The 26,159-nt window shown below is 36.3% G+C and overlaps 1 protein-coding gene across 1 annotated transcript in view; it reads left to right on the top strand.

Annotated features, from left to right (window-relative positions):
• Ascc3 (activating signal cointegrator 1 complex subunit 3) overlaps positions 1-26,159 on the top strand; it is a 315,331-nt gene that overhangs the window by 115,239 nt on the left and 173,933 nt on the right. Inside the window, exon 14 of the mRNA XM_005363511.2 lies at positions 19,976-20,110. Within this exon, the coding sequence (XP_005363568.1) occupies positions 19,976-20,110 (135 nt within the window). The remainder of the gene's footprint in view (positions 1-19,975; positions 20,111-26,159) is intronic.

The following is a 26,159-nucleotide window of genomic DNA, read 5'->3' as shown; positions in this document are numbered from 1 at the left end:
CCTTCATACTGCAGACAAACCCTGGGTAGATTTGTAGGTTCTTACATTAAAACAGTTATAATACAGCTAATAATGCTATTAAGTTCTTTTGTAACCTAACTCAAGAGATCCACTCTTTTCACTTCCTTGTGTTTCCTGTGGTGTCAGAATACCTATGAGGAAAGTGCTCAAAGCAAATCTATACCTGTATCCATCTATTAAAAGCATTTGTCCATTTATCTTGTGTACTAAATTAATCTGTGATCATTTTAGCTTGAGATGTGGTAGCATTCTGCTGAATGACTAACATTGACAGTTGCACCAGGGGTATTTGGAAAACAAGATGCCATTGAGTTTTTATTTTGGAAACTAGAGTTACCAATTTTTGTAAGTTCAGCATTCCTTTATTGATTCCATTATAATATTTGGTTTGTCATTTTAGTTTTTGATACTGAGACTTGCCTAGAAATTTTTTTCCATGGGCTTTTAGTCCTCGAAGGTTCTTTATTCCTTATTAAATCATCTTAAGATACACCTTAACTATGCTGTTATGCTATATTCAGAAAGTCGGGAAACTACCTCTTCAGTAGAGGTTCACAATTGCATTTTTCGCCCATGATTAAAGTTGAAGTTAGTTTCTCTGCTGTAATCAACTGCCTTTGTATTAAGTTCCAAATGTTTATTTTAAGTACATGAGATTGTGTATATCTGTGTGAGAAAGATGAAGAATGTGTAGTTTAACATTTGACTTATCTAAAAAGTGAATAAACCATTAGATCTTTATAGTAGTCCACTCACTTCTAATTGAAAAGTCTAATTCTATATGATTTTTTTCTAAAAGGATTTCTCCCTAAATATTATTATGCATATAAGCATAATAAATTATACACGTGTCTTTTTCCTTATGGATCAGTGCTGACTAGGTACATAGATAGTAAGATTTGCTACTGGAGCTCTGACAGATCTAACATCACACGAGCACATACTATGAACAGCCAGCTACATATTCTATGGTTATGCCTTTCTTTGTTAGAACACATCTAAACTTTAATTCTGTTTCTTCCCTTTAAATATAACTTATCCGTTAGTATTCAGGAGTAGTAAATATATAAAGCAGTCTTTTCTAGTCTGAAATATCTAATTGACATTTCTTGGGTCTATCTTATGGCTTTGTTATTCTAGCTTAAAACAACAGCAACAACTAAATAGGTCAACAACAACAAAAAAAAAGGTCCAGCGAATGCACTTGCCTTTATTTGTTTGCTTTCCATGAGGTTGTCTGTATCCTGAATTTCCCCTGGTGTGTGTTCTCTGAATGTTTTGATTTTATTTTTAGAGGAGTTATTTTTCAGGTCAGTATTAAAAAAGTTTGAAATGGAGTCAGTTTTAAAAAGGTAGCAAAGACATTACATTTTCCTCTTAAAAAATTCCATTTGGAGTAAATTAGAATAGAGAAGTCCCATGTTTGGAAGCCATGCTGATACTCTCCGTCCATGCTATTCTATGAGTTTCAGTACCCCGGTCATCTAAACATGTGCATTCATGTACTTAATCGACTTTATGTGTAGCTTTGTCCTAAAAGCATTGACGACGGTAGGAGGCAGTTGTGTTCCACTCGGGCATGTGTGCTGACAGATGGAGAGAACCTGTTCCCGTTGATTGTCAGCATTCCTACTCTGCAAGACTTCAAGCTCTTCTTGGCAACTGGGAAATTAAAAGTTGGCGATTCAGCCTTTAATTTTGATCCATCTGCTCAAACTAATGAGACATCTCATTTATAAGCTTTTCTTTGTGTTACCAAATGCAAGTACAGCTTTATCATTCCTGTTAATAATTCCCCTCCTCCTGTGTAACTTGCAGAATGGGAAATAATTGATGCCTGTGGTTCTATTGAGATTGTCTTCTTATACAAACTTTGTTACAATGATAGGAAGACAATTAGGAACTTTCTCTAATTATAGCATATTGAACTTTTCAAATCAAACTTTGAAAAGGAAATAAGATCATTATTTAGTAGCTTCTTATCTAAAAATCTGCTTCCCATTTGATAGCAGAAAAGATTCGGTTAAAGAGAACTCAAGAACTTCAACCTTGTTAAAATTAAACACCAATCTTTAATCTTTACTATATTATTTTCTTTTTCCTTGTTGTTCACTAATGGTTTTATTTCAAGATTTTAAAAAAATCCCTTAAAATTGGCTAATGACTAGATGAATTTCCTGTCTGAAGAGTATGATTTTGATGTGTGTGTGTGCGTGTGCGTGTGTGTGTGTGTATGTGTGCGTGTGCGTGTGTGTGTTTGCGTTCTTGTCTGTGTGCCTGCAACCACAGAAATTGACATCAGGTTTTTTTTTTTTTAATTGTTCTCCACAGTATTCATTGTGACCTTGGAGTTAACATTTGGCTAGTTTTCCTGTTCAGGGATAATCCTTCACTGTCTACCCCAGCTGGGAAAATAGGAGTATGTACTTAATGCCTCACTTTTTGCATGTATGCCTCCTGCCCAGCCGACTGAGCAACTCCTGAATCTTTATTTGTTAACATTGGTTCTCAGGTGTATTCATATACAATCAAAACAAATTCTGTTGTACTAACTTTCATAATGGAAATTAGCAATGCCTATTTTGCCTATGAAAATTTTTATTTTTTGTATGCAAGCATCTCTGATTCTTGGTAACTTTTAGCCACAGCAAATTCATTTATAATGACTTACTTATGTATGCTTTTGAATCCTGCATTCTTTGTTCCCCCTGACCTTATGAGGTGTTACCCTAAAGGCATATATGTAGGTATGACTCTTAAAGATGCTTTTTTACTATGAGCATGAATATTAAAGATATTTCTCCTTCATCTATACTACAAAAGATGACTCTTCCAAAAAAAAAAAAAAGTCTAATTTGGGGCTGTAAGAAAGTCTGAAGAAAGTATTTCCTATACCTCCACTTTTGACCACTATCCCATCTCCAGTCCTGGTGAGTCTTACATAAAATTGAAATTTCCTTTTTCTCCAATTTCTATGTAAAGTATTTAGTACTTATAGAGTCTGTAACTTTCTCTGTATTTGTATTACAGTTGTTGCCTTAGAATTTTTTATTTTCTGTCTATAAGCTATGAATTTCTTTAGTATGTCTTATGCAAGTACTATTTACAGTAGTTTATAACTTATGACATATACTCACTCATTTAAGTAAATGATATTCTTATCTAAAAGTAATGAGCACAAGGGATTGAAATTATTCATTTCTCCATTACAGAATTAAATTAGCAGTCACTTAAACAGACTTTTATGGTAAATACTTTGTTGGAAGCACATTAGCTTTCTTTCCATTTGGGCCAAATGCCTTGTGGTTTAGAGTTGAGATCAATATTTAGTTACTATGAAGGCCAAAAGAATATCATACCATAAAAGAAATTTCTAGTATATTATTATGAAAATTTACTTTAACAGCTATACTTTAATTATAAGTTTGTTAGTTACATTTTAAACCTTGCAATTGACTCTTTAAAACATTGGTTTTTTTTTTAGTATCTTCTGTAACATGAGGGCTGGTATTTCTGTCCTGCCCAGTTCCCACACCCGGTAAGCCCCAAAGAAAATCACACAGAGGTCTCCATAAGGTACAAACTGATTGGCCCATTAGCTCAGGCTTTGTATTAGCTCTTATAGCTTATATAAGCCCATTATTCTAGTATATGTTAGCCACATGGCTCAGTAACCTTTTCAGCGGGGAAGATCACATCCTGCTTCTTGGGTGTCTGGACAGGACTCAGAAGGAAATGGGCTTCTTCCTTCCCAGAATTCTCCTGTTCGTGTTGTCCCGCCACTACTTCCTGTCTGGTTGTCTCACCTATACTTCCTGCCTGGCTACTGGTAAATCAGTGTTTATTTAAAATATAATTAACAGAATACAATTGTCCCGCACCAGTCTTCCATTACTATACTGGCTCTATCAACACTGAAATATTTATTTTCAACCCTGAGAAATTCTTGGAAACAGCCGAGATAAATGGAAGAACAAATCTGTTTTACTAATTCTTCCTCTGTAGAGTACTATACATTCACCAGTCACTGTGCATTCCTTCCACTGTGGTAATGACAAAATGTCTCTTTACTCTTATTCTAGAAAATGTGTAAAAATTCTTTTATTGATGTAAACTTCCAAAATGAAGTTATGTGCATTGTTAAAAGGGGGTTTTAAATTATATAAATTAATGTCCTCTCACGTTTTTTATTTTGAATATTTTTACATTTCCCTTTTGTTTTGCACAGTTATTAGAAGTAGTTCTCTGTAATCAAAACCAAAGTGGAGTGCAGGATTGACTCATGGAATGAAAGTACTGAGTATTCGTGGTGATTGGTGTTTCTTTTCTGTGCTGTCAAACTGATGACTGACAAACAAACAAGAAACCCTGGTGACATCACTACCACATGTGCCTGATCTGGACAATGATCATTTGTGTTGGTTAAGGCATTCTGCTTTTTAGCATTTCAAAGACCAGTACTGGAGGTTATTGCCAAATTTTTACCATAAATCCTGTGCATTTAGTAAAATGGTTTTTTTTTTCTTGTTGTTGTTGTTTCCTATATGAAAAAATTCCTGGGTGACCATGAAAATAATAAGAGATTACGTAAAGGTCTTGCTTGTTTGAGCTAGAGTCTCTTATAGCTCAGATTGTCTTTGAATACCCAAAGTAGCCAGTCTTCAACTTCTGATTCTTCTGTCATCATCTCTCAAGTTCTGATTATTACTGTTTATGTGATGTTGGCCTGAACCCAGGACTCCATGCATGCTGTTCAAGCACTATCATCTGAACTACATTACTAGCACTATATAGATTTCAGATGTGGAACTACCTGCAAATTTCTTTTTTTCTTGACCTGTGTATGTATGAGCATACATGTGTGGGGTATTTATGTGTGTACTTAAATGTGTATATGAAGCCTGAAGTTGATATCAGGAATCTTCCACAGGAACTGGAAGATCTGTCTACCCTATTCATTGAATCAGAGTCTCCATTGAACTCATATCTCACCATTACAACTAAGCTGTGAAACTTACGGTGGTATACACTGTCTCTGACTTCCAAAGCACTGGGTTTAGATGCAGTGGTCGCACCACCTGGTATTCGTTGGGTTCTGGGGTCCCAAACTAGGGCCTTCACACTTGCTCAGCAGGGTTTTTAACCATTAATCAATCTCTCTAGCCTAGAATTCTGATTTTACAGTTTTTAAATTCTTATTACATTGCTAAAATTAATCTAAAAATTCTAGTATTCAAAGGATCCTATCCTAGCCTCATGAGAACCTGAAAATACAGAAGTGTGCCACCATGCTTGGTTGATTTGTTTGTTTATTTGTTTGTTTGTTAAATCTTTTTGTTCTGGCCCTTGTGAGCAAGATTCTTCTTAATTTTTCCCCTCTGTAATCTCTTTAGTCATTTAGTTGTTGTTGTTATTGTTTCTCCTTTAAGCCTTCTCCTTCTTTGTCTGGCTTACTCATTGACCCTTCTTTCTTTGTTTTGTTTTGTTTTGTTTTTTTCTGAGACAAGGATTCTTTGTATTAAAGCCTTGGCTGTCCTGGAACTCTGTAGACCAGGCTAGCTGGAACCTACAGAGATTAGACTACCTCTGCCTCCCGAGTACTTCAGCACTCCTAGACCTTTTTAATTCAGCGAATTTTCTTAAGCTTTCATCCAGTCTCATTTATGGCCATCCTTAAATAACTCAAAATAATTACGTTTTCGACACAAACCTCTTTTCTCAGCCCTAGAGTCATGTGACCATGTTGCTTCTCCCCCTTTATATCACAATGTAATTTATCTGTATCAAATCTATGGTATCTTCCCCCAAATCTATGGTATTCTCTTAATTCTTAGATCAACAAATAACAGGCTATAGATTTAATTCCATAGACTAAAAACCTAAAAGTCATCTGTATCTCTCTAGCCAGCTTGCCCCAATGGTTCCCAAGCTCCACCTTCGAAAGCTGAAATTGCAGGCAGGCTGCCACACCGACCTGGCATTTATCTGAGTTTTAGAGGTCTACTTAATCTACTAAGCCTTCTTATTATATCCCTGGCCACATTTGAAACTTTTTTTAAAAATTGTATTCCACTCTTAAACATATTTTTCTGAATAGTATGAAATAGTTTATCATAAAAAAAAGTTTAGGAATTTTTGAGGCTATAAACTTAGTGTTGATCTACATATGAATCATTATAAACTCCACAACATTTCGCTTATAATAATAATGTGTGACTGGAGAAATTCTCATAAAGATTCCCTGAGAAATTTATAAGCACTGATGACAAAATTTCTTTTTTTACCAGCCTCACTGCTGATGGCAATTGATAATTACTTTTACACTTTGACTACCACAATTTTACTGATCAGTCGTTGAGCATTAACTTTCTGGGTTGCCATGCCATTTATTTTTCTTTGTATCTATTTTAAGTTTTAAACTTAAAGATCAAATGAAAAAGGTGCTGTATAAGTTTAAGAAGGAAAATAGAGCTAAAACAAAAAATATTTTATGAAACTGATATAAACCTAGAGACAAAGCTTATGTTGTACCCACTTCTGTGATACATGTAACAATATCTCTTTTATCCTATCTCCCCATAGGAATGACCAGGTTTTCAAATCTTTTCTTTTCATCTTCCTCAATTTCCTTCAATTCCCCTCTGTATTAATTAGATTTCTATTGCTAGAATAAAAGTCACAAAAGTAACTTGGAGAGGAAAAGTTTCTTTATCTTATACTTCAAGATAGTAATCTATCACTGAAGGAAGTTAGGGCAGAAATCAAGCAGGGAAGGAACCTAGAGGCAGGAGCTGATATAGATGCCGTGGAAGACTGCTGCTTATTGGTTTGCTCCTGTGTTTTGCTCATCCTTCTTTCTTACACAGCTCAGGATCACATGCCCAGGATCAGCATTACCCACAGCTGACAGGGCCCGCCCACATTAATGATTAGTGAAGGAACTAGCCATAGACTTTCCTATGGGCGATTTCACAAAGGTTTTTCTCAGTAAAGTTTCTCTTCCCATATAAATCCATCTTGTGTCAAATTGTCAAGAAACTAACCAGGCCACCCTCTTTAAATGCCTATTTGTAGTTTTAAAGGAGCAGAATGGGCAGCTCATAAAGTTTCTATACCTTCTTATCATGTCCAGTCTTTCTTTTAACTCTGTCGCTGCTGTCATCCTCACTTGGGCTATTTCACACTACAAGTTCTTTGCATAAGGCATACTTACCTCTGTCCTTCAGATGTATACTTTCTGATGCTGGACATGAAGGAAACCTAACTTAATTATTTATACTTGCTTTAAAATTTTGGTTTGAAAGATTTAATTGATTTGGGTAAAATATTTCTGCTTCAGCAATTAGGTGTATTAGGTTATTTGCTAACTTATTTATTTAAAATTGTGACTTTAATATATCTAATATCTAGATAATCTAAAAAGTTATTTATATCAAATTTAATTTACATCACATATTTTATATATTTAATTAATTTTGGTGTAAATGAAACCAAATCTGAATGCATTCTTGTTTTATGTTATTTGAATAATTTACAGCGATGTTGCAATATAGTCTTGAGGAGCACTAAAACAACACTTGCTACCTGTTATAATTCTCCTGCTTTCATAGCAGCATAGACAATTCTCTGGCCTGTTTTTCAAATAGTTTTCATTGAGAATAAGAAGCTTATTATTTATTATCTACTTATTTCATTGACAAAAGTATGTCAGGTCCCTCCCCTTTTAGCTATTTCTTCCTGTTACCTAAACAGTTTGTACATGTGTGTAGTGAGTTCATTTGCTACTACTAACATTTTGTTCACTACATTACCATTGAAGTCCCTGAATAAAGTAATACAGTGATGATATTATCACTAAGTTTAAAATTTTATGTTCCAATGGCATAATTATCCTTTTTTTCCTCAAAGTTCAACATAAAAAGTAGCTAAATATTTAAGCATAAATAACTATTGTGGGTTTATTTGTCTTTACCTAGAGTTTTGACCTTTATATTCATAGTATTATTTTAAGTAAAAAGTGATAAAATTTGTAAATATTGTTTCTTCTTAAGAACTTCTTAAGAATAACTCTACGTGTATTTTTATTTTTTTAATATGATGGGTAAATGTATTAGTAAGTGGCTGGGGTTTTGTCCCACACAGATTGAAAGTTTAGAAAATCAAAGAGTCTTTTCCAGCGCTAGCCTTTGCCAGGTTTGGGGATTTTTGTGTTGACAGCAATAAGGGGTGGGAGCTGTAGCAGTTATGCAATCTAATGCTGTCATTCTCCATGACATGTAGGTCATTCTCCATGAGGTCTCCAGTAATGGGACCCATGCTCTTTAAGTGTGTCAAGTTGAATTAATTACATTTCTATTGGTATTACAAAACACTATGACCAAGGCAATGTGAAGAAAAAATGGTTTATTTGAGTTTATAATTCCAGAGGGATAAAAGTCCATTATAGATATTGCTATTGGGGCTGTCTGTAACAAAGCAGATGAAATTTGGCTGTTTTGGAGGTTAGTAAAATATTTTTTTTCTGTGTGATACTGCTTTATAATAAGAAAGGCTTCATTATTCTGTTTATTACCCTCTAATGTGTAATGAATTAAATATGCCAAGCTTAATTATGGGAGCAAATCAGAAGCTATTTTAGTTTGAATCTTAGTTTTCGAGTTTTACTTTATTTGGCATCTTTTATAAAGTCATGGTCCCAAGGTGGTTGGAGTTTGAAATTTAAAACTGATAATTTTTTTTGGCCTTCATTGCACTTTTTTAAAATTTTATTTTATTTTACATTCCATCAAAAGTTCTCCCCTTCTCCCCCTCCAGCCCACCCTCTATCTACTCTTCCCAGGGGTAAGGGTTCCCATGGGAAGTCAGCAAAGTCTGGCACATGAAGTTGGGGCAGAACCAAGCCCCTCCCTCCTGCATTAAGACTGAGCGTGGCATTCCACCATAGGGAATGGGTTCCAATAAGTTAGCTCATGCACCAGGGATAGATCCTGATCCTACTGCCAGGTGCCGCACCGATAGTTCAAGTTTCACCACTGTCTCCCACATATAGGGAGCCTAGTTCAGCCCCATGGAGGCTACACAGCTGTCGGAATAGAGTTGCTGAGATTCCAAGAGCTTGGATTAGCTGATTTGTAGATTTCTCCATCATGATCTTGACCTCTCTTCTCATATATTCCTTCCTTCCTCTCATCAGTTGGATTTCTGGAGCTATAATAATGCATGTGATGGATGGAAACTGAAATTCTAAAGGAAGGAAGATCATTTTCCAGAATTGCAGCTCTCTTAAGTGCTGAGAACCTTTTAGTTTCTGTCTCTAGACTCTTTCACATATGTGGAATAATATATTTATCCTTTTACGTCCTGTTTGTTTTACCTCCCCATGTTTTAGCATATATAATAACTTTTTGCATGTAGACACTGCTTTGTTTACCTGTTTATGTTTGATGGGCACTAATATTGTTTATGCCTCTTGGCCATTCTTGAGGAAGCTCTGTGAACATTTACAAATGTTCTTTGGGATACTTATTTTTAGTTCTTCTTCTGTTTGCCTAGGAAGGATATGCCGTTCATTGTAATTCTGTTAAAAGTATCAAGGAATGCAAAAGTTTTTTACAAAGGCTGTGCCAATATATCTTCCATTACAGTGTGAGAGTTTTCATGACATACATGGTTAAACAAAAAAGTACAGTCCAAATCAGATCAGAAAACTTCTCCATATCTTTAATGACCTTGTTCTTGTCTGTTTCTAAAAGTGCAGCTGTTCCAGTTGCTATGAAATGGGTTTTGGTTTCATCTCCAACCTGGGGAATAATGATACAAAGCATGGTTTGTTTGTTTTGTTTTGTTTTGTTTTGTTTTGTTTTTTTGTTACTTATTGGCCAGTTGTATTGTATACCTTCCTGCCAGAAATCTTAATTTCTTTAGGCCCAATTGAGCCTTTCTCTTGTTGATTCTTAAAACTGTTGCCACACACAAGATTTGCAAATCTGCTCTGCATTCCATGTGCTTCCTTTTTACTTACTTGTAACGGCTTAAACGAATGCAGACAGATTGTAAAAATATATGTATATATAGCTTTTTTTTTTTTTTTTTTTTTTGTTTTTCAAGACAGGGTTTCTCTGTGGCTTTGGAGCCTGTCCTGGAACTCGCTTTGTATACCGGGCTGGTTTCGAACTCACAGAGATCCGCCTGCCTCTGCCTCCCGAGTGCTGGTGTATATATAGCTTTAATAGCTTTAATAGACTTACAGAACCACCATTCCTGCGGAGACCAGGAAAGCAGAAGCAGCAGCTGGGAGCGCAAGCTAGCCAAATTTATCTGCAAACATTAGCCTGAGGCGAACACGCCCCCTAAGGGGCGGGACTTATCCCTACACTCACTTGATGGTATTTTCAATGCAAAGAAGTTTTTAACTTAATGTCCAGCTTTTCGTATTGCTTGCCTTTTATTATAGTTAGTAAACCAATGCCAAATTTGAGAACATGGAGAATTATTTCTGTTTCCTGTTTTCCTACTCTTAAATTTAGGTCTTTGATCCATCTCAATTGTTTTGTAGACAATAAAGAGTATCATTTTATATTTTTGCATGTGACCTTGCCTTTTTTTTTTTTTGGTACTCTTTATTGAAGAGACTGTTGTTCTTACCACCTGGGAACATTCAAACAAGTAGCAACAATTGCCCACCCATCTTGGACAAAAGTGCAATACTGTGCATTGATCTGGCATCAGAGTCAGTGAGGATAATGCAACACAGTCAAGTTATGTGTCACAGAACTTATAGATTGAATATCTCTGTCTCTCTGTCTCTCTCTGTGTGTGTTTATTATATATGGGAATTTATTAGAATGAGTAATAGGCTTCAGTTCAACAATTTCTAATCGTGAATGGAAAGACTAAGAACCTAGCAGCTGCTTAGGCCCACGAGGTTAGGTCTTCTGTGTATGTTTGGAATCCCAAAGAAGGCTCCAGGGCTAGTGAAGGAATGAACTAACAAGGCAAGCAGGCCAAGAAGAAGGAATCTTTTCTTCTTTCATTTTCTTATATAGGCTCCCAGCAGATTAAAGGTGTGTCTTCCAGCCTTAACACCTGTTGTCTTCTTGCGTCAAGATCCGAAAAACAAGATGCCTTCCGTTTCTTGATTGTAGTCATTCCAGATACAGTCAAGTTGACAACCGAGAATAGCTATTACACTACGGATGAAGCATTGCTTCACACATATAGAGAATCAGCAGGGGAAATTGAGCTTTAGTAATGGATGCCAACCTTCCATTACTGGTGGATCCATTGCTGTAGATGATGTTTGGCATTTAGTCTTTCCTTCCCTTTTGTGATACAGGAAAAGGATATCTTTCCATCAGAGAAAGGATAAACTGGTAGGTTAGGCTAGGTTTCATAACACATGATTAAACATAACAAAGGAGTTCAAATTGGGCTTGAAAAGAGAAAGAGATTGCCACACAAAATGAAAAACTCAATATAGGCTATTGGACTCATTTTTGGTTAGAAAATACACAAAACGGAAAGCCCATTTTTTTGTCGCTACCTGAAGGCCAAAAAACTGTATATGCAAAGTTACCATTCTCAAGAAAATGATTGCTAATTTGTCAAAAAATAAAAATCAGGTAGTCTGAGGAATGGCTCAGTGGATAAATGCTTGCTGCATAAGCATAGACACTTGAGTTTGGATCTCCAGAAACCATGTAAAGAGCTGCAGAAAGCAGCACTGATTTGTTCACTTTGTATAAATACAAGTAATTTTTTCTATTGATTATATAAGATAGGTGTCTTGTAATGTCATTAAAATAAAAGTATTAGTTTTCCTGAGAAGATAACATTTATGTACTTTTCTTGCACTATGCCCTTAACTAAAATATCCAGGTAATATGTTGCATTCATTTGAGGAAGTATACATTTTTTTCACCAATCTTAGAAAAAGTTCAGCCTTTCATCTTTGATAATTGCTATGTGTTCTTCATGTGTTGCTTTTGCTATGTTTTGCCAGTAAGTTGAGGAAATTCTCCATGAAAGAATGTTGGGTTTTCTCAGGTGATTTATTCATTCATTCATTCATTCATTCATTCATTTTTCTTCATTTTAGCGCCAACTTAGTCTTGTTTCTTCCTTCTGTTGATATTGTATATTGCATTGGTAGATTTTCATATGTTGGTCACCCTTACATTCTGCTATAAATTCTGCTTGGTCAGGATATACAAACCTAATGTTTCTGAATTTAGTGTCTTGGTATACTGTGGAAGGAATTATTTTTACCTATATTAATAATGGACAACAATATTGTCTATGGAAGATAACATCAGTCCAGTCCAAGATTACTTATTTGTAGAGTCTCTTTCATTTTTAAAGACTGAGAACAATTCTTCAACATTATTTTGGTTTTTTATTTGATCATGTGTGCACACATGTGTGCCTGTATGTATGTGTTCTTGTGTTTGTGGATGCATTTGTATATATATGTAGGTGTATGTGCATGTCCTATACTTATGGAGACCAGAGGTGAACTTTAGTTCCATTCTCCAGATATGTAATGGTTTGATTGAAAATAGCCCTCATATCCTCATAAATTTGATTACTTGCTTTCCAGTTTGTGGAACTGCTTGGGAAGGTTAGGAATATGGCCTTATTGGAGAAGATGTGTGATGAGTGTGAACTTAATACTTAATAAGCCTCCTGCCATCCCCAGTGCACTCTCTGCTTTCTGTTTGTGAATCAAGATATGAGCTCTCAGTTGCTGCCCCATTGCTATGCCTACCTGCCTACTGCCATTCTCCCTGCCATGATGGTGAGGGACTCCTATCCCTCTGGAACTGTAGCCCAAATGAGTCCTTTCTTCTGTAAGTTGTGTTTTCATGGAGCTTTATCACAGCAATACAAAAGTAACTAATACAAAATGCCACCCACCTTGTTTGGAGACAGAATATTTTACTGTCCTGGAGCTCACCAAGTAACTACCCTGGATAGCCAGTGAGGTCTAGGATCTGCGTAGGGCTCCTACCTAGCATTAGGTTCATAACTGTGATTTACTACGCCAGCCTTCTCTATTTTGGCTCTGAACAAATACCTAATATTTGACTTCTATATTTTTAATTACATAATAGTTTATAAAATGACTCAACTTGGGTTTATCTGACCTTTCTTATAATTAAATTTATATTTTTCAATTTGTGAAAATATCATAGAATTGATGTTCAATTTAGCTGAGTTTCTCATGTTAGAGGCATATGTTACCAGAATTTTCCAGTTTTGCTGCTGATTGCTGTTATTGCCTGGTTTTTGAAATGGCTTCTTTGTAAAGTTACCATTTTATGCTTTGTGACCAGCAAGTTAGCATATATTAATACTTTGTGACTTAACACATAAGGTGTCCCAGCTAAGTTTTCACTAATTGCCTTTAAGATTTTTGCTGGTTTTTTAATTTGTTACCCCTTTAATGCCAATGTGTGTGAAAGAAAACATCTTTCTCCGAGTTCCTCTAGCTGTAACTTCATGGAGTCAGTTTTACTTTGTTTTAAAACAAAGTGTTGTAAAGTTTTTAAACTTGTCTTAGTTTTATTACTGCTATGAAAGAACACCATGACCAAAAGCAAACTACAGAAGAATGGGTTTATTCGGCATATGCTTCCATTGGATGATAGGAACTCAAACAGGGTAGGAACCTGGAGGCAGGAGCTGATGCCATGGATGGATGCTGTCTGTTGGCTCCCCATGACTTTCTCAGCCTGCTTTCATATAGAACCTAGGATCACCCAGCCCAGGGTAGTCCCAGCCACAATGAGCTGGCCCTGTCCACATTATTTACTAATTAAGAAAATGTCCTACAAGCTTGCCTGCAGGCTTCCACATTAATCACTAATTAAGAAAATGTCCTACAAGCTTGCCAGCAGGCTGAACTTATGGAAGCATTTTCTCAGTTGAGGGTTATCTCTCTAGCATGCTTAGCTTCTGTCAAGCTGACTTAATGCTAGCCAGTACAAAACTAATGATCATATTTTGCTAGTCGGATCCCTTTCAGGCTGACTTATCTGTCCTTTTGACATGTCCACATAAATCTCTCATTCTTTACATCTTTTCTTGGTATATTAGGATCATCTAGGCAGGCTCATATGCTTTTCATAGAAGTTGAAATTAACCTTTTCTACAAGTAAGCAGGATATGACCTACCCCACTAAAAAAGATGCTGAGCCATGTGGCTAACATATATAAAAATAATGGGTTAATATATGTTATAAGAACTAATACAAAGCCTGAGCTAATGGGCCAACCAGTCTTATAACTTATGGATAGCTCTGTGTGATTTTTCTCTGGGACATAACAGCTGTGGGAACTGGGCAGAACTGAAACCCCAATAAGCCGGCCCTCATGTTAAAGATTTATTTATTTTTATTTTATGTGCATGATTGCTTTCCTTGTATGTATGTATGCGCACTGCATGAATGGTACCTGTGGAGGCCATTAGAGGGTTTCGGAAGTTACATGTGGTTGTGACCTGCCATGTGGTTGCTGGAAATAATACCTGGGTCCTCTATTAAAGCAGCCAGTGCTCTTAATTGCTGAGTCATCTCCTGTCCCCTAAATATTTTAAAATAAGTTCTTAGAAAGAAGTAAAACTTTTAAAATGATTATTTGATTTGTATGAAAAAATATCTTCAAAATGTGGAGAGGAATGAGATAGTTGGACTTTTAACATTTTGTATACAAAGAAATACAGCTTCGAATAGTTCCTTTTCATCAGAAGAGTTCCTTCAATAACTTACTTTTAGATTTTTCCAAGGCTCTCAGAGATGCCACCTCCAGGGTTGGTACCTCTGGTCTACTAAAGTGAAGAATGGCAAAGCTGCTTGCTCCCTTTCAAGGGGGAAAAGATAGATTTGTATCTATACAGTCCACTTCAGTTGCTTTGTTATATTCCTGTTTTGTTTTTCTCTTGTGTATTAGATTGCAACAAAAGACTTTGTTGGAGGGATGAATTCTATAAGCAAAACACTTTAAAACTTTCTAGACACAACGGGACAGTTGCATATAGAACTGCAGAGCGTTTATGACAATATTTATAAGACCTGTGCAAACTCAAGACAGAGTAAACCTTTGCATGGAGCTGGGGAGATGGGCATGATGTGCCCTTGTAGCTGGAGACCTGTTAGCAATTGATAGCTGCTGGGAGAAGATAAATTAGACTTCCTTAAGGCTGTGACCGCTGCTTAGTCAACCATCAGCTAGTGAGGACCCTAATCCTGAGAGTATTTGTGGAGCACAAATTCAGTTTTAAAGAAACAGCTTGAGGCCAGGTAGAAAGGGAGGTAGGGTGAATCTGGTGAGAGTTGTGAGGAGTATGGATGTGATCAAACTCTAGTGTATGAGATTTTCAAAGAATAAAATATTTAAAAGGATGTTTCAAAGCTATTGTTTAACTGGTGAAGGATTAGTAGTTTGTGTCCTATGGTGGTACCACGTGAACTATCAATTGAACTCTTCTTATAAAGATATGATTTTGTCTCTTTTTAATACTTTTTTCTGTCTCTTAAAAATCTAAGCTTTAAAAAAGCACTAAACATTTATTAATGGAACATTATTATGCTATTTTGTTATTTTAATCTGATAAGCGAATTTAACAGACAGTATTTGGAGATTGTAAAGTAAAGCCAGTTCAGATCCCAGGTGCTTTGTAACTGACTTTCTTTCTACTTGACTCCTTTACAGTGTTTTCCCCACTGGGGAGGGGGGGAGTGTTCCCTTGAAAGAGAAGAGAGTTCAGATAATATGCTTGTGAAATACAATTGAAAAAAAACTGTGGCCCCAGGAAGTAACTGCAGCATTTCCATAATGTTAAGTGACAAAGATTTTTTTTAAATGCAGTTATTTGTAAAAGTGTGTGATCTTTTGTGTCTTAAAATTTTAACTTTAAAATTGGATGCCATTATATGCCTTTTACTTTTGAAGGTGTGTGTGTATGCAAGGAGTCCAGAGAAAGGCATCAAATCCCCTGGATCTAGATTTATAGACAGTTCTCCACTGCCCCAAGTGGGTGCTCAGAACTGATCCTGGGAAGAAAAACTTGATAACCATTAAGCCATCTCTCCAGTCCCTATTATGTGGTTTCTAAATTTTCCAATTAGTTCCTCCTTGAATTTAAAGAGAGTGTCTTGGTTGAATGCATACTTTTGTGTTTAGAGAATTAAGCTCACCAGCAATAGACTGTTGAAACCATCATTAGGAGAACGCTCTGAGAGCAACTTTCAGGAGAATGCACACTGGATGGAGAGCTGATAGTGCTCAAACACAGAAGTGAGATTTATCTCCTGTTATTCCAAGAGCAAAATCAACATTGCTGCCAATGAATGGATCCTGTAGTAGTGAATGTAATGAAACCTATGTAAAACACTAAACCTTGAATGTCAAGCTTCTTCCTATTACTTAGAACCTGTTACTTTATTGTGTCTCTACAGCACTCTTGCAAAGTAACTACTCTTACTCATATTACAAAGGCAGTGGCCGGTAAACTTGCCCAAATAGAGGTAACATAAAAATGTTATCGTACTTTAAATATAATATGCTTCTTCATCAGTTAATAGCAAAAGCAACTGTTTATATTTAGTTGAATATAAAATAAAATATTTGGCAAGTCAATCTACATTGCCAAATATTTTCAAAAATGTTTCTTCATTAAATCTGTAGAATGATTATGAACAACTAAAATTAATGTTCTTGATTATGCCAATTTTTGCTAATGACTTTGAAGTCAAGTATAAAACATCATTGGCCATGCACTGGTCTGTGCAGAGTGATATTCATAGACTCCAAATGTTAGTTGATGACATCAACATGACAAAGCTGTGATGTGGGATTTCCCTCTGTATGCTGTGATTACCATTGATTAATAAAGAAAACTGCTCTGGACCTGTAACAGGGCAGAAGTTAGTTAGGCGTGGAAAGCTAGTCTGAATGCTGGGAGAAAGAAAGGTGGAGTCAAAGAGAAGCCATGGAACCTCTGCTGGAGACAGATAGAACTTTACTTGGTAAGCCCCATCCACGTGGCGATACACAGATTAATAGAAATGGGTTAAATTAAGATGTAAGAGCCAATAAGAAGCTAGAGCTAATGGGTCAAGCAGTGATTTGATTAATACAGTTTCTGTGTGGTCATTTCGGGGCTAAGCAACTGGGAACTAACTAGAGGCCTCATTCAACAAAGCTGCAGCTAGAGGAAGAAGTTGAAGCCATTAAGGAGGAACTGCTGTTCTTGAAGAAGAATCACAAGGAGGAAGTCAAAGAACTGGAAGCCTAGATTGCCAATTCCAGATTGATCATGCAACTGGGTGCCCCCAGATCTCAGGACATCAGCAAGATCTTGCCAAACATCCAGACCCTGTATGAGAAGCTTCCTCAGAAGAACGAACCATGAGGAACTGGACAAGTACAAAGCCCAACAGATTGAGGCGAGCACGATAGTGGTCACTACCTAGTCTGGTGAAACCAGACACTAAGACCACACTCCTGAAGCTGAGACATGCCTTCCAGGCCATGGAGACTGGCATGCAGTCCATGAAAAGTCTGGTCAGTTTGTGGTACAGCCTTGAGGACATGGTAGCTTGATAAAACATTTAGATGGAGCAGCTCAGTGGGTTCCTTCTCCAGCTGGATTCAGAGCTGGCACAACCTTTGGCAGAGAGGCAGTGCCAGACCCAGGAATACAACACCTTGCTGAATATCAGTCAAGTTTGACACTGAGACTATCCACCTGCCACAACTTGCAGGAAGATGGGGAAGACTTGAGACTTGATGTCCTGGACTGCAGCAATTTTATGCAAACTATCCAGAGAACAAACACCTGTAAAGTTATGGATGGCAAAATGATGTACCTTACCACTGACACTAGAGTTTTGAGTTACTGAGGCTAAAAAGGAAGGTACCCCTGGGACTAAGGGACCAATAAAAGTTGAGAGGTCACTAGATAAAATAATAATGATAGTAATAAATCAGTTAACAGAATTAGCAAGCCATAAAATCAAGTATGTTTATAGAGACCCAAAACCTTGTAATAACTTCTGTTGAAGCCTCTAGACAGAAAGTGCTTATAAGAAAAAGGAGTACATTTTACTGAACAAGACATGATAGGTTCATAGTAAAAAGAAATTGTTACTTCAAATTGTAACTAGTACTCTCTTGGCAGCACTAAAAAGTTTTAAAGTGTAAGTCATATCAAAATTATGTAATTATTTGACTCATATTTTATGTTTCATTATGTTCTGCCTCTTGTTGCTTTTTCATAATAAAGCTTTGAATCATGCAGAATAAAAATGTCATTTTGTAAAATGCTGACTCATAAGAAAATTCATCTTGAGACTATACTAGTTAAATAAAATATTGATCTTAGTGTGAAGATGGACTTTTATTTTCAACAACTGATAGATTTGTGTTAACATTTTCCTATTAACTCACAATGTTGATTTTTCTTTTCTGTGAACTCACTGAGAGAGATTTTTTTCTTTGCCCTCTGAGGAAATTCTGAATTTCTCTAGATTTTGTGTTGATCTTTTCTTTGTATGTATGCTGAAAGACTATTAGTTTATTATTTATATCTTTTCAATTTTGTGAATGATTGATAGATTTTTCTCCAGTGTGCATATAAATCACCACCACAAATATCTATTTTCTGCTACTGTTCCATTTCCATTACCAAAGCATTCAAGGTAATCAAATTTAAAAGAGGAAGTTTTTAATTTTTGCCTTGTGATTTTAACATTTATTAAGTAGGTATGGTTACTTCTGTGTCTCGTAGGAATGGTTATTTCTGATACTGTGGTAACACAGAAGAACATCTCGGTAGTGAGTGGATGGTAAATCAAAAGTGTTGACTTCATGTTGGCTGGGAAGCAAAAAGAAAAGAGAGAGGACCAGCGTCCGACTTTCCCCTGTGAGGGTGTGCTCTGTGACCTAACAGCTCCATTGGCCCCACTTTTCACAGTGTTGGTCACTAGACAGTATTACCAAACTGTAGACTGATCCCTTATCTTAGAGGCCTTTGGGGGATGTTTAAGGTCAAAACTATAGCATTTCTTCTCCAGAACCCTATGGCTCTTACCCACATCCTCATGCAAAATGTATTCTGTCTGTAATAAACCAAAATGTTTAACTATTCATGCATTGCTCAGAAGTCCTTGTCCAAATTCTCCTACTTGTGAGCAAAACTCAGTCACACATACTTGTAACATTTTAAAAAGCTATTAACTCCAAAATATTATCATAATTTTCTCACATGAAAAGCAAAGCATGGAAACATAAGGAGGGATGAAACTATGATACAAATCATATCAATTTTTATATAGATAGATGATTTTTCTCAAATTTATATGCTGTGAATAAAAACAATGAATCATATTTTCAAGAGCATAATGTACAAACTGTGCTTCAAGTTCATGGATCTATAATGAATTAGTCATATTGCCGATTTACCTTACCTTTATTCTGTATTTTTTTAAATGTTGGCTAATTCAGAAATTGTAGTAGGAGGCAGCTTGTTCATTCCCTTGTTCATGCCATTTGAATCACTACTTGACCAATAAATTAAACATATTTTTTGCTAGCTCTTAAATCTTTGGTTAACCCATTTCTGTTATTCTGGGTATGGCTATACCTTACCAGCAAGGTACCAGCACGTTTGTCCCTGGCAGAGGCTATATGATTTCTCCTGACTTTGCCTTCTTTCTCCCAGCATTCAGTTTAGTTTTCCCCACCTAGCTCCACTCTGCCAAGCCATTGGCCAAAAGCAGCTTTTTTATTCATTAACCAATAAAAACAACTCACAACCAGGAGTTCCCACACCAAGAAATTGTAGTTTGTAGTTTTGAAACTTTAATAATCATTTCTGTGTGATGATTTCTATGCCAGAATTAAATTTAACAAAGAATTGAAATGTTAAATAACCTGTTTTTCATCATTTTAGGTTATGGTATTTGTACATGCTCGCAATGCCACTGTTCGGACAGCTATGTCTCTAATAGAAAGAGCAAAAAATAGTGGCCAGATTTCCTACTTTCTGCCTACCCAAGGACCAGAGTATGGACATGCATTAAAACAGGTAAGTACCAAATGACCTGAAGAACACAGGAATGTGATGTGCCTGCTACACAGGTCTCAATGGAAGATCTATAGTTGTAGATTCTAAGAATTTAATCTTGCGTATTTATAAACTTTTGTGACTTGATCTTTTTAAACATTTTTTTAAGTAAAGGGTTTCATTGGGATGTTTTTATAGACATTCTTTGTTCTTATTCATCCCCTTCAACTAAAGATTTTTTTTAAGACAGCCTCACCTATTTCCATGCATGGATATAACTGAAGTGTTTATTTCTACCTTTTCAAATACAGCTAAGATATAAAGCACATTTGCATTCATAAAATAAATTAACATCTAAAAGGTTTATTATTATTTTTAAAATTGGTAAATTAGAATCTTTAAATTTAGTCAGTTTAGCTTCTAACATTAATTTGACAAATATAACCTCACTTAACAAAAGATCTTTAAGAATATAAAGGGATCCTGAAAACGATGTCTTACTACTCCTTGTATGTGCAAAGAGCTTTCAAATCATGGTATTACTTGCGCCCTTGTTAGGAAAGCAAACCCTTGGGCTTACAAACCAGATACATCACCCCGATTCCTGGGTAGATTTTGTGCTCGTTATAATTTAAAAATCAGTTATCTAGGTAATTTGAATAGCAACAGTATCTTGTGATGTTTTTAGCATATTTTACATATATATATTACATATATATATAAATTTACTAAAAATTTTAATCAAAATCAGGCAAACTCTGGCCTCATGGTCTAACATATCCCTGATTCTTTTTGTTTTTATTTTAATGGTTCTCTTGGTTTTAAAACATCTTCATACATACTGCAAGGTGAGATAATAGTAAGTTTAAAACAGAGAAATCAAAAGATGATCGATAATGACTTGAAAGCACAACCAGTCTTAACACTTTATTACTTATAGCTGTTCTCTTGTGCTACAGGAGACTGGATAGTCAGTCATTATAGAGATAGCAAAATACTTTTGTTTCTTTGCTGGAACTGTGTCTTGATCTGAATTTAAACCTATAAAAATAAATTTTCTATTCATATAAAGTGATTACTTCCAAATGTATTTGTGATAAGATTTAACAGACTGTTTGCTTAATGGCTATAAGCTCACAAACCTGATGCTCTGAAATTTTACATGCTCTGGTTATTGTTATCTAGAGGAATAGAACTGATAGACTGAAAAATTATATGTGTGTGTGTGTATATGTGTGTGTGTGTATATATGGTGTGTGTGTATATATGTGTATGTATATATATATATATATATATATATATATATATATGGAGACGGTTTATTAAAATGGCTTGTAGAACTAACAGAATCTCTGTAGGAAGGGTGTTTATTAGACTGGCTCACAGGCTATGGTCTGGCTTATCCAACAATGGCTGTCTACCAATGAAAAGCCCAAGAATGCAGTAGTCGTTCAGTCCACAAGGCTGAAAGTGTAGTGGCATTTCACTTGTATTTTATTTTTTTTTTTTTTTTTTTTGATTTTTCGAGACAGGGTTTCTCTGTAGCTTTGGAGCCTGTCCTGGAACTAGCTCTTGTAGACCAGGCTGGCCTCGAACTCACAGAGATCCACCTGCCTCTGCCTCCCAAGTGCTGGGATTAAAGGCGTGCGCCACCACTGCCCGGCTTCACTTGTATTTTAATAAATAAAGCTTGCCTGGGGATTGGGAAAGTAAAACAGCCATACTGGCCAACCTTACAGAGCAGCCAGCAATGTCATAAGTCTTTAATCCCAGTAGCTACAATGACACATACCTTTAATCCACACTAGTTGCCATAAAAACCGGGTGGCGCATGACTTTGATCCCAGCCCCAGAGAGGATTATAAAATGGGAGACAGCTCTCAGACACAGTCTCATTCTAAAATTCCTGGAGGCAGGATTGCCATTTTGGACTGAAGTCAAGGTGAGAACCAGTGGCTGGCTGCTTTGTTTTTTGGTTTTCAGGTTGAACCCCAATTTCTCTCTCTTAGTTTTTATTAATCTTGATTCATGGATGTCTCAGATAGTCTTCAGTATACACTGGAATCCCAAAGGAGTAGACTTTAATACCACTGAAGTAATGGGCTTTCTAGTGAGAGCAAGCAACAAAAAGAGAGCCTGCTTCCTTCTTCAATGTTCTTTCTGTAGACTGTTAGCTGGAGCTGTAACCCAGATTAAAGGTATATCTTCCTGTCTCAAGGATATGGGTCTTCCCATTTCAAATAATTTATTTCAGGAAAAACAAGAAATCCCTCATAGGTGTACCCAGCATCTTAGGTTTTAATTAATTCTAGATGTAGTCATGTTGACAACCAAGCCATTGCTTTTAGTGAGCATGCTTTACATGTCCTGTCTTGGTGACCATATTATTTCACAAGTACTGCCTTAGTCAAGAATATTTTGTCATTCTGGCCACACTGTGGATTTCATTGTTGCCGTATAAAGTTTTAAAGTCTAACTTCAGTCACCTAATGCCATTTGTTTTGAACATCAGATCAATCTTCTTTTCAGCTTTGAGCCACACAAGGTACTTATTTTTATCTCTTTATAAAATTCCCTATTGTTTAGTATTTATTTTGTAGTTTGTGTTTTTTGAGTTATTTATCAACGATGAATTTATGAGAATCCTTGAAAAGTCAAAGTGGTATTCCTAAGTCTTGTTTTATTTCTTTGGAAATAAAACTCATCTTTATGGTGTTTAAAAACCAAACCTTGAGCCACCCTGTGGACTTTTGGTTCCTTGCTGTCTCTCAGTCCTCACAGCTGCTTTTTCTTATAGATAATTCACACTCACTATTTAATAGTTATGATATTGTGCACCAATTATGAAGTGCTTTCTAGTGCCAGACATTCTTTTATTGCCTTTTAATTTATCCACTCCTCATTTCATAGTGATGGAGATTTGTATTGTTTGTATTGAAACGGCATGTCTGTAAGAAATTCTGATACACTCTTAAATACTTTTATAGCACATAGTTAGTTATTCACAGATACCTATTCTGAAAAAAAAAAGTAACACAGAGAAACTGAAACTTTAATTCAGGTAAATAGATACAGGTGAGTAGATGTGCAAATCCCTAGTCATTTTTATCATACTTTTGAGTATTTTGGGGATGCTTAATATTTTTGTCCTAACCCAACTGTTATTGGATATTTTTTTGCAAAAATGAATGCTTTTATTCATTATTTCTTTGCAAGGAACATTGTCCTGTATACCTCTGCTTCTAGTTCTTCATGTATTTGTTCAATAGCAGGTACCCCAAATTACCTTTTCGTCCTAAAGGAAAAGTAATATGATAAATAATTTTACTTTAATTTTTTCAGATAATATCATTATACTGAATCTTCAAGACTCTTATTTACCAAAGCTGAATTATTCACAGGTCATACTTTGCCTGTGACCTGTGTGTCCGTCCATCTTTCCTCCTCTCTCTTGCTCCCCTCTGACTAGTCCCACTTCCTTTACTCTATTTTGCCACAATGATTCCTTTACCCTTAGGTGCCTCCCAATTCATAACTTAACCTAGAAAGGCCTTCAAGAGCACTTTTTAAAAAATAATTTAGAAGTCGGGCATTGTGGCACACGTATTTAATCCCAGCACTCAGGAGGCAGAGGCAGGTATACTGTATGAGATTGAGGACACTCGGTCTACATAGTGAATTCCAGGACAACCCCAGGCTACATATACAGACACTGTCTCAAAAAACAAACAGGAAAGTAATTTAATTTAAATATATATGGACTTTTTTCCTGCATATGTACCTATGTTCCACATGCACAGAGTGCCTGCAGAGGATAGAAGGGGGTGCAGGATACCTTGAAACAGTTACAGATGCTTGTGATTTACCATGTAGGAGTTCTGTATTGAACCTGGGACCTCTGGATGAGCAGTAGCACTCTTAATTGCTGAGCCATCACTTCAGCTCCTTAGAAACACTTCCTAATAGTTTTATTTTATAATACTATTTCTATGTAAATGATAAAACCCAGAAAGAAACTTTCTTCTCTTCTCTCCCCTTCTCCAGCCCCTTTCTCTCTTGTTCCCCCTTCCTGTCTCTCTCATGTTCCTCCTCTCTTACCTATCCTCCTCTCTTTCATACATGCATGTAGATATACAAATATAGTAACGAAAATCTGTGCCTCTGCTGCTAATCAAAGGGAATCTCAGCAGCCTGTGCCAGGCATGCTGTAAGACTCCTCATATCGTTAGCCTCTTTCATATCCGGAGCAGCTCATTCACAACACCGTTGTGTTTTCAAACTGTCTCCTGAAGCAGGAAGGTGGGGAAAGTAAAGTGTGAAATATTTCAAAGTGAAAAGTGAGCAGCTTTTGCTGGACAGCTTATGGTTTCTGCTGGACCAGGCCTTCTCCCAAGAATTACAGATAAGGCCCAGAAGAAAAAGAAAAAGGGAAAAAAAAACCAACCACAGAGCATAGGAAGCTCCGTGACTCCATTTCTCCCGAGACCCTTAGATATCTCATCATTTCTGAGACTAAGTTTCTCTTCAGTCAGATTCAGTGAGCTACTGTAGGCCTTTCATGTTTCTAATGGCTTTCTGTAATATTTTAGATACTGCATGAAAATTACTATTTTCAGAAATGTGCATGAACAACTACATTTAAACTAAGAGGATAATACTATAGATCCAGTTAACCTTGCATATTACTACTTTATTGCTATCCCCCACAAAGAGTGCTTCAGGAAAGCTCAGCTTTTGTAAAATAGAATATACCTCAAAGAATAGCTGACACTTTTGTTTGTAGGACTAGACAGAGCAATAGGGATGCAGATGTTTTCATTATTAAATCATTGTTTTTAGTTGTTTTTGTCAGTTAAGTTAAATGGATATTTTAGTTAGAATCATCTGACCTCTCCTGCTCCCACTTTTAGGTATCCTGCAAGAACACCAAGCTCTTTGGCTGTAACTTATATGCAGGGGATCTAGGTCAGACCCCGACAGGCTTCCTGATCTCTGTGAGCCCCGGTGCATCCCAGTCATTGAGTCTTTTGGTCATGGTGTCCTGGTGCTCTTGATCCTTCTGATTTCTCCAATCCTTCCTCCCCCTACTCTGCAAGGCTCTCAGAACTCCACAGATTGTTAGGCTGTGGTACTCTGCATTGACTGTCCTCAACTGCTGCATGAAATCTTTTCTGGTCTCTTTGATGAGAGTTCGGCTAGGTTCTCGTCCAGGAGCACTCTGTAGGCAGGATAAGCTGTAGGTCAAAGTTTTCTGGCTGGGTTGGTGGCCCAATCATTCTACCTGATTACAGAAGATGGCTGGTTCAGGCACCAGGTCCCCCATTACAAGGAGACTTTGCTAGAATTACTCTTGTAAATCCATGGCGTTTTTATTGCACTAGGTTTCCACTGTGCCCCTGAAAAGCCCCCCCCCCAATTCCAGCCATTAGGTTTTTTGTTTGTTGGTTTTTTGTTTGGTTAAGGTTTAGTAAAGAAATAATCATTTTTATTTGACTCCATTTGTTAGCTCTGTCTATGTGCCTTCTCGTAATATCAGTCTACAGTGCAAAGCAGAGCTTTGCCTGAATGCTTCTGTCGTAGATTCATTATATCTCAGTTTGTTCTTTTTTCTAATCTACAGATTTTGTAATGCTTAGTACTTGTTTTATTTTTATTTGTTCTCCTTCCTTGATTTCTTTCTTTTTTCTTAGTCTTTACTGTGTTTCATTATTTTGTCACAATGATTTTTCTCCTAAGAGTTTAATTTAAAATAGTAATGAATTTGCAGTTACTTGTCATGAAACAATTTCATGAGGTCAAATTATTAGACTGTATTGTGTATAGATAGATAAAAATATTACTGCAACTATCTTCCTGTGAGAAACTCTAATCCTTAATACTGTGCTTGCATTAAAATAACATGAATAACTAATCAGATATATTCATCCAAGAATATGGAAAAATAATATAATTTATTGTGAGGAGCGATGGGCTGCGTCCCCGGCACCCGGCCGCCCACATGGCTAGCTTGTGCCCTGAAATAATTACACAGAAATTGTATTCTTTTAAACACTGCCTGGCCCATTAGTTC

This window comes from Microtus ochrogaster, linkage group LG9 (assembly GCF_000317375.1).
Source record: "Microtus ochrogaster isolate Prairie Vole_2 linkage group LG9, MicOch1.0, whole genome shotgun sequence".
NCBI lineage: Eukaryota > Metazoa > Chordata > Mammalia > Rodentia > Cricetidae > Microtus > Microtus ochrogaster.
Note: the sequence above shows the minus strand (reverse complement) of the source record. Positions and strands in the feature narration are given on the sequence as shown.